Genomic DNA, 14,215 nt, shown 5'->3' with positions numbered 1-14,215 from the left:
GGAGTGGAGTCACCACTTCTGCATTTATCACCCACTCCTGATTTTAGCTTACGAATACTGATGTAAAATACTGACCAAATACTGAACGTGGGCACATCATGTCCAGCTGACACAGGTGCGGGACTCCATACAATGCATCAAATCTCTCGTCTGATGAACTGCAGTTTTATTTTTAAAGAGTATAAGCAATGAATGCCCCTATTCACCGCTAATAATCAGAGATGGGGGAAACTTAAACGCAAAGTCCAGTAGAATGTTGTGTGATAACTTTTTTTCATACAATTCTGGAAAGTTTATAGTCCGGGTCCCTTTTGGATGTCGGTGACCTTATTTCTGCCATCGCAGTGAAAGACGTGTTTACTTAGAGAACAACCGGGCGCATTGTATACAGCAGAGACCGGTTTAACCTACAGATTGAATTTAAATCAATCGCCCCTCGGGGACCTATTGACAGGACGGAGCTTGTCTCGTGGCGCACGTTACTAGGCAAGACGTCTTGTACAATAACGATACCGTGTATCAGCAGAGGCCCGGTTACGTTCTACCTTCCGATTAATACGGCGCCCAACAAAGAGGATAGTGTGCACCTAAACCGCGCTAACCACTTATCTGCACAGGATTAGGAACATGTGTCTGCTTTCTGTTCCTTCTGCTGACAGCTCCATGACAAGCTGTGCATTTTCCTTAGTTAATTAGCCCAAATGGACCTTTCCCTCCAAATAAGAAAAACTTTCACCATATCGCAGAAAATATTTTGGTTTTATGAGATAGCTTATCTTCCGTCTGGCTGACGCGCTCTGCAGAATTTCCTCGGTTTGGGTTAAACAAACACAAAGCCGAGGCTTTTACAGTCCCCCCCCCCAGTCTCTGGGAGAGATGCAGGAACAGGGGTCTGGAAAAGAAAATAACGGGAAAAAAAAATAATAAGCTCAAATTTTTGCAAGATGAGGTCAGTTTTGTCAAAAGTGAAGCTGGGCTTGGAGATCAGCAATTGTTCCGTTGCGTTGTGGGTCAGCTCATGATGGGTGGTGGTATGTGTTTTCTGGAGCCATTTAATGGCAGAAGACTGGTGAAATCGATCTTAGGATACATGGGACAAGATCACACTCGGGAGACCACGAATATCCAGCTCTCTATGATACAACTCCTTTTGGCTCCGCACAGAGATTTCTGCTACTTTCACCAAAGTTTTCATCAATCTCTAAGCAGTGGTTAAGGGGTTGCATCGCTCCATAGAGCCTTTATCGTGGCTCAGTGGCACGGTGGCTCAGTGGTTAGCACTGCAGCCTTGCAGCACTGGGGTCCTGGGTTCAAATCCTACCAAGGACGACATTTGCAAAGAGTTTGTATGTTCTCCCCGTGTTTGCATGGGTTTCCTCCGGGTTCTCTGGTTTCCTCCCACACTCCAAAGACATACTGATAGGGAATCTAGATTGTGAGCCTTATCGGGGACAGTGATGATAATGTCTGTAAAGCGCTGTGGAATTAATGGCGCTATATGAGTAAAATAAATAAAAAACATAGGCACACAGAAGCCAATAGTTACAGTATGTGCAGTGCACCCACAGCATTTCCAGGTGTATACCCCGTGCAGGTACAGAGCCTAAAATAAGTAATATGTTTGTGTACCTGCTAACTTAGAAGGCTGGACGGGAGAACAAGCTGGAGGTTGTATTGTATGTAGCCGGACACCAAATGCCATATTTGTATATCACGCTGACAGTATCAATCAGAATTGATGCCATTTCACAATTAATTCGGTGTTACATCCATTGTGCTAGGCCTTTCTGTCAACACCTCCAATATGAAAAGATGTTAATTAAACATCAGGACTTTTACCCCACAGGGATATTCTGGCGTATAAGTATCAGGTACAGAAGATTAAGCTGTTTCTTGTGCAATAAAAGTGACAGGAGAGATAAAGGTAGGTCATCACTATTCATTCGGTGTTGGGTGACTCCCTTCTCATCAGATCTGATCTCATTAGTAATTGCATTGTGTATCTAGATATGAATCAGAATTCTCTTTTTCTGGTACTTGGACTCCTGTTTTCCTGCACTATGGGGAGCCCATTGTATATAGATTTATAGGTCTCCCACTGAAATCAATCTACATTCAGCACCAGCCTCCTTTACTAGTGGTGGTTCAGACAGAAAGAAATTGAAAGTGTGAACCCAAAAATTTCAAGTTCTTACTTATCCACAGAATAGGTGAAAAGTTGCCGATCGGCAGGGGTCAGACTCTAATTTCAAGAACAGATGCTGCTAAATGCCCTGCACATGCACACCCCTGCTCCATTCAATGTTCTTGGGACTGCCTGAGAGCCAAATTGAGCAGTAAGCCATCTCCAACAGTCCCACAGACAATGAATAGACTGTTCTTGGGATTAGTGAGGGTCCTAGCGGTTGGATCCCCACCGATCAGCAAGTTATGACATCTTCTGTCGATAGGTGAGAACTTGCAATGTTGGGAACGCCCTTAAACATTTGCCTCCAGGCAGGGAATTTAGAGTTCTGGCTCATTATTCTGAAGGGGCTTCATCCTCTTGCTCATACAGACACAGTGTCATATCTGTGGTTGTGTGACTCTGCCCTGAGCTCTGCAGCGCCTTCATTTTAAGTGGATGTCCAGGATTTTAATAAAATGTCCATAATAGCAAAAAATATGACAGAATACAAAAAATAACCAAAACTTCTTAAATCTCCCTGACTTTCCAGAATCGATGCTCCGATGGTGTCCAACGAGCCTTCTTTGCTGCTGTGATGAGGTCATTTGCATCCATGTGACCGCTACAGCCAATCCCTGGTATCTGCATCCGTGCAGGAACCTGTGATTAGTCGCAGTGGTCAGGTGGATGTATCTTACATCATCACTGCAGCAAAGATCATCAAGTACCATCGCAGCACTGATGATGAAGAGGCGGGGAATAGAAAAGGTGAATATTACTTTTTTTTATCCTAGTTGCTGCAAAATTACACCTGAAGCATTCTGGAAATGCCTTTCAAAATGGAATTTCTGAGAGGTCCATTTTGATCCTGGCGACAGCATGGCTAACTGTGATTGGTAGGGTCGGACTTTAGGTTAAGTTGAGATGACCTTTGGTGCAAATTGCGGACATGACTGGCCTCTCATAGTGAACGGATACAGGGGCTACCCACTGTACACTAGTCTGGCCCATCTCCACCAGCACATAAGCTAACATAAGTCCTCGTGCTGTCCGTGTGTGGTCCGTTACTCACTCGGGCAGCAAATGGTCCCAATTCAACATTCGTGTGAACATATCCTTACAGGTATATTATAAGTATCCAATCAATGCACAGAAAATGTACAATGCTCAGATCCCAATGTGATGTCAGACATTTCCTGCCCTATCTCCGGTTGGGTGTCTGTGACCCCGTCCTGCGAGGCAGTGGGTGCAGGTAGGAGGAGGTGTTGTAGGTACTGTATTTTGCGCATGCTTTCATTTCTTCCCAGGTCCTTATAACAAATGGGGTTTTCATAAACAGTTTCCATCTGTTTCTCCTTTGTATAAAATAAGGGCTTTGTTTCCTACAGGGCTGCAAGCTGTCACTTTGTCCACACGTCTGCGGAGCATGTGGTACCCGAGTGACAAGCCGTAGAGAAAGGTAAAGTTCTGCAGGTAATCCCAAACCTTTCCTTCCTGCGCTCTCCACACCCTCTTCATTTACACCGACCCCATTCTCAGTCGGCAGCCGCTATTTATTTGCCCAGGTGCGGCGTGCATGCTCGGTGAGGTCATGCCGAGATAGAATTACACAGCTGGGTTCACTTCAACATTCAAGGGCATTAGCCCCTCCGTATTTCTCATCTCTCCACAATGTATATGTTGTGGTCTTCTCTTAGCTCCCAATGTTAATGGGATAGGAGGTGAACGTCTGCAAGTGCATTAATGCCTGCACTGACAAGGATGGACAAAGTTTAGGACTGGGGGAGTCGTAGTGTTTATTTTTCAGCCATGAGTCACGCCACATCTGGACCCTATGAGGATACATGGAGCTGAACGAGAAGTATCCCATCACTCACATCACCAGACCTGGGATATCAATTCAGCAAGTTCTCTCCCCAAAATTCAGCTGTTTTAGAGCTATCCTGCCCCCAACACAGGTATCAAGGCTCACAACCACAAATGGCTGCTGCCCAATTTCCAAACATCTTGAATGGCATTGTTCTGCAAGTTTTGTTTTCCATTGTAATTCTGATGTTCTCGGGATGAGCAGCGCCACATTGGAAATATTAAAATAATGACTGAACACTTAGGATGTGTGCACACGCTGCGGATTGCTCTGCGGAATTTTCCACGCGGATTTGATGAAAACCTGCAGTTTATATGCAGTTTTTCTGTGGTTTTCCCCTGCAGTTTGACACCTGCCATGGAGCAGGTGCCAAACCACAGCGGAATGGGCACAAAGAATTGACATGCTGCGGATATGAAGCTGCAGAAAAGCTGCGCGGAAAATTCCGCAGTGTCTGCACTGCGGTTTTCATTTTACATAGGTTATAATGGTACTGTACAACGCAGCAAAAACTGCTGCGGATCCGCAGGACCAAAACTGCTGCGGATCTGCAGCAGAATCCGCAGCGTGTGCACACACCCTTAAACTGACACAGGTGCAGGAGGTGCCACAGTGCACCTGCATCTATACAGAGGGGAAAGTTCATATTCACAGGCAGCAAGCCGTTATCTGAAAAAATGAGCAGTTATTAATGAAAGGGTTCTGTTCCCTGACTGCAAGAAGTTATCTTGGCGATTCATCAAGTCTGGCGTTTTGTACTCCAGTCTTGATGAAGAGTCCAGTCCATTATGATTCATTTGTCTGCTACACTCTCCCAGAACCTTTCTATTAAGCTTTGCCCAATTATAAAAAAAAAAAGTTCCTGGAGTTGGAGAAATAATGCCAAAAAATTAACTTTTTTTTTAAATAACCTTAAAGTTGCACAAAAATTTTTGCAACATTTTAAAATAGTTTTATGCCAGATTCTGGCACAAACTGTCTAATAAATCATAGCAAAAGTAGATAGGAAGCTGCAGAGCTTTTTAAATAAGCTTCTCCAACATCAGGCTGTTCAGCTTTTTAAAGGGGTTGTCCACTACTCTGACAACCCCATCTCAATTCCTATGTTGCCCCCTTGTTACATTCTCCAGATGTATGTGATTTGTCCAGGAGAGTGAAGCCAGTACGATCCCTGCAGCCAATCAGCGCTGGCTTTGCTCTCAATTGCCTTCGGACAAATCACATACATCCATAGCGATCACATTATGTACCAATGTTATGTGATCCCCAGGACAGCCAGTGCAGACACCACTGGATCCGCATCGGAGGAGAGTAGAAGTGTTACTATTTTACAAAGATGGGGTTGTCCGAGTAGTGGACAACACCTTTAAGGGTATGTTCACACTTTGCGCTTTTTGCAGTGAATTTTTTTTCCACACCAAAACGTGTCAGGAAAAATTTTTTTGTCGCGTTTTATGTGGTGTGTTTTTGCAGCATTTCTGTGTGCATTTTTCACCCATTCATTTGTATGGATGAAAATCACTGCAAAAACACTGAAAGAATTGACATGCTGCATCTGGACAACAACACCGGCGAGCTCAAAAAAGACATGCAGAAAAAAAAATCACAACGTGTTTATGAGACTTCAGAAATCTCATTGATTTCACTAGTACTGTAAGACGTTGAGTAAAATACAAGGTAAAAATGCAGCAAAAAAAAAGAAACACATGATAAGTAATAAATGTAATATCTCTGAGACCCACTTTGATCACAAGAACGGGGGTCCCAAAGCCCCTTGAATGAACAGTAGTGAGTGAGCATGGGAGACCACTGCTTCACTCCTATAGGAGTGGTGACTGCACGTATTTGGTGCAACTTCACATAAAGAACCTCACAAGCTCGCACAGAATTATACAAACAACGCTATCCTTGTCTTCAGTTTTAAGTTCACTTCAATGAAGCCGAGCTGCAATTCCAGGCTCAATCCATGGCGCTGTTTTTTTTAGAAACAATGGGGCATGTCTTTATAATCCTATACTAACCCCTAAATCGGAGAAAAGCTATTCCAAAAATATTAAACACTCCCCCATTCGAATCGGTATGGGGGAAAAAAAAATCACAGATCTGAGCTGCCTGATAGAATAACACAAGTCCGAGCTCTATGAAATAAAACTTCGGCTAGCACTCGGCCTTGTTCTACCGTATACTCGTGTGAGCGAGCACTAATATAACGGTGCAATGAAAGAACTCACATTGTGAAGCTCACGTTACTAGTGCAAGACACAATATAACAACGCAGGCACAAAATGCTGATGGAAAAACTGCAGCTACGGGCAGATTCACACGTCCAGATAATTCCGGTACCGGAGCTATCCGTGTGCATACATATGCCATCTGTGTGCTGTCCGTGTCCGTGTTTTTGAAAAATTATTTTCAATGTTAACCCTTTGACTTTTAAAAACGCACAAGGATTGCACACGGACAGCACACGGACAGCATCCGTGTGTGGTACGTGTTTGCACGGACCCATTGACTTGTATGGGTCCGTGTGATCCGTGCTGTTGCACAAAAACGTCATGTCAGCGTGTTTTGCACACGGACACACGGTCCGTGAAAACACGCTAACGTCTGCATACGTGTGTCAGTGTCTCCGGTACGTGAGAAAACTGTCACTACACGTACCGGAGACACTGACGTGTGAAACTGCCCTAAACCTGAGTGTTTGTAAAGACATCTGCAAGTATTTCTTCCCTGTTTACCCATAAGACCCAATATGCCTAGTTAAAGTAGCAGTATGGCGCAGATAACTGAAAAAAAAAAAAAAAAATCCTCATTTTAAAGATGATTTTAAATATGTAATATTTTGCCCGGTGTAAATGCCGCAGTTCTCCTGAATCTGGCGCTGTTTTTCTTTTGTTCCTGCGCCTCTCCGTTCCTGAGATATGACTCCTTCTTCCTTGCATGTAAATCTAGCCTTGTTATCCAACTGGGCTTGGTCCTAGCGTAGATGACTGCAAAACGTCATGGGCAACACCCACTTGGCTATCAAGACTACATTTATATATAGAAATTAGATGGCCATATCTCAGGAACGGAGAGACGCTGAAAGAAAAGAAAAACATCGCCGGATTCAGGAGAACAGCGGCATTTACACAGAAAAAAAAAATTACATATTTATGACGAGTGGCAGGTCCTCTTTAACACACACAAAAAAAAGGCAAAAATCTCCGAAGTGGAAATTAATACATGAATCACATGTGATATAAGTGATATAAATCGTACACAGAAGTATAATATATAGCATGTAACATACATCGGATTGTAGTACAGTGACACTTGCAGCGTGCAAGGACAATACAACGATTTTTTTTTTTCAAACAGAAAAACAAAAAAAACAAAAAGCCAAGGCAATATATACGGGTATAATGGTCTACGTCCCATCGTACAGCCAAAAGAATAATGAAAGGATGCGACGAGGCCATGTCTTTGCGTCTGTTTCTGGAGGCGTGTGCCGCTCGCTCGCTCTTACCTGACATTTTTCTTATCCTCTTATGCGCCTCTTCCGTGTTCGATGTGAAATGCGTTGGCAGCGCCGAAATAAAATAAACATGAGCCTTAAACCATCAATGGCGCGTCCACAGCAATGCATACACTGCGCTCACATGTGTCTCTACAGGGCGCTAACACAAAAAACGCAATTCGACCTGAACTCCGGGGGGGCCTCATTCATCAAAACTATGGAAAAACAAAAGCTGCCCAGAGCAACCAATCAGATCTCAGCTTACGGTTTTTAAACTGCTATGATAATATCTAAAGCTGCCCTCTGATTGGTTGCTATGGATAACAAAGACATTTTGATAAAAGACACCATTTATTGCTGATTATACAAATCTAAGGACAATGCTATCAAAGTTCAGCTCCCAAAGTGGCTTCTAGGCTAAAGTCACTCGCCCACCCCCTTAAAATCAGCCAATGACACGGGACAGGTTAATTTAAAATGTCTAACATAAGAATTGTCCTTCTTGCCCCATAGCAACCAATTACAATGCAGCTTTCATCTTGCCAGAGCTGTTTAAAAAGAGAAAGCTGATCTCTGATTGGTTGCCAAGGGCAACAAAGACAGTTTTGATACATGAGGCCTATAGAGGGCTTCCAGACCCCACCGATTTACAAATGGCTCGAGTTTCTCCACAGACCGATGATAGATCTGTGAACTAAAATCTACAGCTTGATAGATGTAGCAGAGCTGAACCAGTTTGGGATCTGCCAAAGCCCAATACACCACAAATAGATTGAAAATGACACCACAACGTGGCATTACTTGGCGCGACAGACAATTTTCTGTGTGGAGAAGTAGCAAAATGCACCAAATGTAATAAAGATGGATCCAAATTATTGCCAAAGTGGTGGAAGTGCCGCATTTCTTGACAGCTGCTCCCCCCTCCACCCCCGTAAAAAACTTAGTTACACGGAAGCTGTAATCTTCCAGCCCAGGATTTCTGTACCATTTTCATTAGCGCTTTTTACCCTTCCTGACATCCAGACTACACCACGCTTTCATCAGCGTCCATTCATCAGTGCACAAACCGAAACCAGGGGCAACAAACTAGACGACACCGATGGTCATTTATGATGGGGTGGGCCGCACCGCGGATCCTGGCGCTGCCAATTCTTCGGCCATTTTTGAAGAGAAATAGCAAAAAATTACTTTTATTTTTTTTGTGGGAGGTGCAGAGAGCAAAAAAAAAAAATTCTGGTGTTTATATTTTTTTTTTTCCTTACGGCATTTACTTTATAGCTTAAATAACTTCATAATTTTATCGATTTAGACTTTTTCAGAGGCAGAAATATTGAATATGCTTTTGGAATGCCAGTTTTCTATTATATATATTATATATTTACATATATTCTTTGCATGTTATTTTTATTCACTATAGAGGACTTGAATCTGCGATCGTTTGATCGCTTGTACTATATATTGTAATACTTCAACACTGCAGTACAAAGTGAAAATCACAGTCTCCTATGAAGCCTTGCCTATACCAGGATGGTGGTAACGGGGGCCTTTAGCAGACCATGGCAACCCATCGGCATTCACGTCAAGTGAGGCGACAGTGGGGAAAGCGCTTGGCTTAGGAAGTGTCTACCCCTCTGTTCGTAATCTCTTAAGATTGACAGCACCATCTAAGTTACTCAGTTGTTAACAGGACTAGTTCTTATTGTAGCATCTACTCTTGGGTGCCAATGGCAAAACTAGTGGCTGAATGAACATTAATTTATTGTGCAACGCATTTTAAGCAATTTGCAAGCAGCACCCCAAAAAGGGAACCAGGCCCCCTGACAAAGGTACGCCGAAACGTGCGTCGGGGTAGGAGCACCCCGGGGACTTTAGCAGCACAAGAGGTATAGCACTTTGCTTTCATATTTACACCTTTCTTTATTGCCTCCTGAGTTATCTACCATGTCCACAATGATGGATTAGAGCCATTGTGTATTTCTTTTGCACTGCACTTTATCAATTGTGATCATTTTCATTTTTGTTAACTGTTGCTGCACTGATTTACATGCATTAGCACTTTATAGATAATTATAATGAGTTTTATATGATTGGTTGCACATCAATTTTTTTAATTTTAGCACCAGCACTTTATTTATTTTACCTCTTGTATTGTACTATATGAATTCAATTTTATATATGGCATAGAACTAATTACTGTCCCCGGTTGTGCCTTTTCCATGGCATTGGTTTCACCCCTTTTTTATACTCACTCAATAAATTTATTATAGGACATTCTTTCGGTTTCTTTCATTGTTTTTGATTTGAGTTGTCCTAGATTTCTTCCTAATTCTGTTATGTGGTGATCTTAATACTGCACTTTTCCTTCAGTTACGGTATTTTAATTTGTAATCTCTTAAGCAACCCTATAAAGATTGACAGCACCATCTAAGTTACTCAGTCGTTAACAGGACTAGTTCTTATTGTAGCATCTACTCTTGGGTGCCAATGTCAAAACTAGTGGCTGAATGAACATTAATTTATTGTGCAACACATTTTAAGCAATTTGCAAGCAGCACCCCAAAAAGGGAACCAGACAGACAAACTGTTCAAGAAAGCTTTAGGTGATGAATAGGGCAATCAGACGGCCTTGGAAGGAGCATCAGGAACTAAGTTTTTAGGAAATAAAATGTATCTGCAATGCGTTTCAGGGTTTCAACAGGCAGAGTACGGTCAATTAATTTACGTGAACATGGGCCTAAATAATAGCGTTGGAGAATAACTAGCTGGGTAAAAATATTTAGATTCATGGCGCCATAAAGGAACCACATCCATATACTATATCTGCAACGCGTTTTAGGTCAACCTCAGCCTCTTTATCAGACACACCCAAAAAAATACACATATTGTCAGAGTATACAAGAGTCTTATATCTTGCCCTTATTATATTTAGAGGCCACCTCTTTGACCAGATTTATGGTCTTCTGTATTATACTGGCTGTAATATGGAATGAAGTACCCCCAAAAATTGAAAATGGATTCTGCAGCCTGCCATGCATCGTAAATGACCACCAACAGCTTCTTTAGACATTTTATCAACAATGGACGACATTCTCTTCTTGACCACGATGAAGGTAAATCCAACATAATACCGTTAAGAAGGTCACTCGATAAAAAATATGACAGTCAGACGATCGGACCTCGGTGTTCCTTCTTATTTGGACATTTCAGTCTGGTGGGAATAGTTCACCATGATATTGCATGTTATTACCTGGTTCCACGTCATGCCACCCGCTTGACTGACTGCCACTTCCTGGTGAACGCCCCTGGTTTGGGTAAAATGGCTCCTCATTAGGACTGTCCATCTCATCCTCTACAGATTTGAGGCGCTTCGTAGAACTTGCAGAGAGGAAAAAAAACAAAGAATAAGGAAGACATAATCCACACAAAATTCATACTAAGTATTCTATTTTCAATCATAAAGCCATTACACATCAATAAAAAAAAAAACGCCACCTGGTGGAATAAACTGTATGAAAAATAAATTTAATAAATCACTAACAAAGCATATTATGAATGTCTGGTAGCTGCACCACTTGTGTTTACCTGGTAGAAGACGTGCTGGGCAACGATCTTCTCATTGCACCTGGGCTCATACTGTAGTATGAAGAACTGTCCAAATCTGAAATGGGGAAATTAGGACCCGTTCCTGCTGCTATGGGTGCTGGAACATAAGAAAAGAGAAAGACATTGAGCTGTGTAAAAACCACTTGGCTTTACAGACATCATAAAACTAATGTTACAATATGGAGGCAGGAAACCAAACCCAACCTATCTATAACTCAGGAATTAGTGACATCACCAAGGTTCTGGCAATAGATCATTTACTTAAATTTTTACATTAAACTGAAGTGATGGACCGAATGCAAAAATTGTAATAGATCTCTATAACTATTGTGGAGCCAATGGGCCACCTCAAACATCAAGGTGGGGGTGGCTGCTACCGACATAGAAGGCAGCCAATACTTAGTAGAGGGGGCAGATGCCATCTTAGATTTTGAGCTACGGTGCAGACTTCAGCACTGTTCTGACCAGCTCTCCTTACGAGCGAAAGTGGAGAGCCGCTCCTTTTGTGTCCTCATAATTATAGAAGGATAGGGAAAATGAAGGGAGGTCAGCTCACCAGTCTCGGTTGCGATCCATAATCCTCCTGCGCACGGAGTCACCTTGATCAGGGGTGTTGACTGAAGCAAAATAAAGAATGGAATCTCCAGCGCTGGACTTCAGTTAAAAATACATCATTTATTGTATTGGAACCATGAGTAAGACCCTCTAGGTCGAAACGCGTTGGTTGGAGACCACCAGAGACCCCATCTGCCTGTATGTCCTTATCCATACTTTTTTCTGTTCTATTTTAAGAATTTACAATAAATGATGTATTTTTAACTGAAGTCCAGCGCTGGAGATTCCATTCTTTATTTTGTGTCCTCATCTCGCGAACCACAGAGAATGACATGGCGGGACGGATTCAGCCCGTGGGCCCTTAGTTCAACACCTCTGCAGAGCTATAGTGCACCTCTGCTTACAAGAACACAAGCTTAAGCAAGAGGTATAAATAGTAACAACACAAAGGTAAAATTAAAAAGTAGCTTGGCTTTATAACCACTGCCTGACTCTCGCCACTCGCTATGATGGGCATTTCCTTGATGCAGAAGACATTTTTTGCCGATCAGTCTTTGCTAGAGGTATCTAGGCTGACAGTGCAAGACCATTTTTAATGTCCTGAATCTAACAATGTGTAGATAAGACACAAATATTAGGTTAGTTGGGCTGGACTGTTTGGATCTTGACTGGTTGGGACCAAAGGGTCAACTTTTTACCGATGTTGTACCTTACAAAGCAGGCAGAAGAGAGGACCACCAGCAGTCTATAAAACATATGGCATATTATCGTAAAGCCAACTCGGTGGTCCTCTTCTTTCCTATCATGATTGGTGACACTCCAATATCTGATGGAAACACTATTAATGAAAAGTTTTGGAATCCCCTTTTAAAGTGACAGCATTTTTTTGCTCACGTGATATATATTAAAGGGATGGCGCATTCTCTTGCATCTCATACTGTATATTAAATGGACAGAGCCATCTCCTGGATCACACATACTAAAAGTGAGAGACCTCTCTGACCTCACTTGCTGTATATCAAATAGAGCATTCTCTTGGATGACAGGCTGCATTATTAAAGGGACAGGGCATTCCTATGACTCGCACGTTGTACATTTTCTATTAATTTTTCTCCGATTTGCCACAAACTGAAAAACTCTCGATTCACATTTCCACACAACGACAAATGTTTTTTATCTCAAAAGAAATGTGTAACTTTCTAGAGGAGAGTCAGCAGCTTCTGGATCATGTTACCAATTATTTATTATTGAGAGCATTTCTAGCAAACACCACAATGATGTCAAGAGCAGCATTTCTCCGTAGACGGCGGTATTGATACGGAGCAGATGTCAGGCTGTCTGCATACCGGACGGTAAATTTTATCACTGCAAATAAATTAGTTCATATTTTTTTTTGTGTAACATCATATACTAAATATCACGTTACATACGAACAGTTTTATAAACTGTCTGTCACAGGTCACTGCTCCCCGCAAAAATCAGCACATTCCTCTGCTAATACACTCGGTGCTTCAGGAAGACCCTTTGTAATCTTTAGTCTGATGCTCACCTCCATTCCCCTCCTTTCAGCATGAATCTACCTTTGAAACCTACAGTCCTCATTAACATCATCACATGACGTCACAGGTCACTTCCGCTAACATCATCAACATATTCATCTGCTGAAATACTCGGCAATCCGGAGAACTTTACTCCTTCCAATCTATCACTCCTACTCTCTGACCTCTTGTCTCCAATATCCGGGTCACCTGCCGCCCTGTCTTCCCTAATAACATGTCCAGTCAAGTGGATATAGGGTCACTGTCTCCCACAAGATCAGCACACTTCTCTACTGCTGCTTGCATTATTGACTGACCTGATTGCTACAGGGTGTCCAATGAAAGCAGATGACAACGGATGCTAAATCCATAAGAAAGGTTACAAAAATCACCACCCTGACTCCCCTCTGGAAACAAGCCTACATGGGAGGAATGGGATTCTTGGACCTCCTGACAGCAGATCAGAAAGCTGGAAAACTGATGAATCTGCATGGAAGGAAAATTTGATTGAAGCGATTTGTATAAAATGAAGGGACTGGAGATGTAGACAGCTATGAGTCCGGCCCCTGCAGATAGCAGACTGCTGCAGTACACACAGTGATGGCTCAGAAAAATGACCACATTGCAGTCAGTCTGACTTGAATGGAAATCAATCATACTGGATCGCTGCAGTATCCCAGCCGCACTACTCCCAACAGACGCCCAGCAGTGCAGCTCCGGACTGTCAGCTTTCTAAGGGCAATGTATCTACCTATAAACTTTGTATTTCTTGCCCTCTATGATAAGTATATATCCATTTATCTTTAAAAACTATTTCATTTACTTTCCAACGCTTTACAGACATTATCATCACTGTCCCCACTGGGGGTCACAATCTACATTCCCTATCAGAAAGTTTTTGGAGTGTGGGGGGGAAACCGATGCAAACTCCTTGCAGATGTTGTCATTGGTGGGAATTAAACCCAAGCCCCCAGCGCTGCAAGTCT

The 14,215-nt window shown here is 42.5% G+C and overlaps 1 protein-coding gene across 21 annotated transcripts in view; it reads right to left on the bottom strand.

Annotated features, from left to right (window-relative positions):
• The window catches only part of NFIA (nuclear factor I A), a 507,433-nt gene that overhangs the window by 98,062 nt on the left and 395,156 nt on the right, over window positions 1–14,215 (bottom strand). For 11 of the 21 annotated variants that reach the window (XM_073544612.1, XM_073544619.1, XM_073544614.1 and 8 more), the window contains exons 5-6: window positions 11,116–11,233; window positions 10,781–10,908 (exon numbers count right to left, since the gene is read on the bottom strand). In XM_073544612.1, the coding sequence (XP_073400713.1) occupies window positions 10,781–10,908; window positions 11,116–11,233 (246 nt within the window). Of the gene's footprint in view, window positions 1–7,542; window positions 7,573–10,780; window positions 10,909–11,115; window positions 11,234–14,215 lie in introns of all 21 variants that reach the window. The other 10 variants (XM_073544603.1, XM_073544611.1, XM_073544610.1 and 7 more) reach the window with 1 other exon arrangement.

This window comes from Dendrobates tinctorius, unplaced genomic scaffold (assembly GCF_039654945.1).
Source record: "Dendrobates tinctorius isolate UK_male_01 unplaced genomic scaffold, ASM3965494v1 ptg000138l, whole genome shotgun sequence".
Taxonomy (NCBI): Eukaryota; Metazoa; Chordata; class Amphibia; order Anura; family Dendrobatidae; genus Dendrobates; species Dendrobates tinctorius.
Note: the sequence above shows the minus strand (reverse complement) of the source record. Positions and strands in the feature narration are given on the sequence as shown.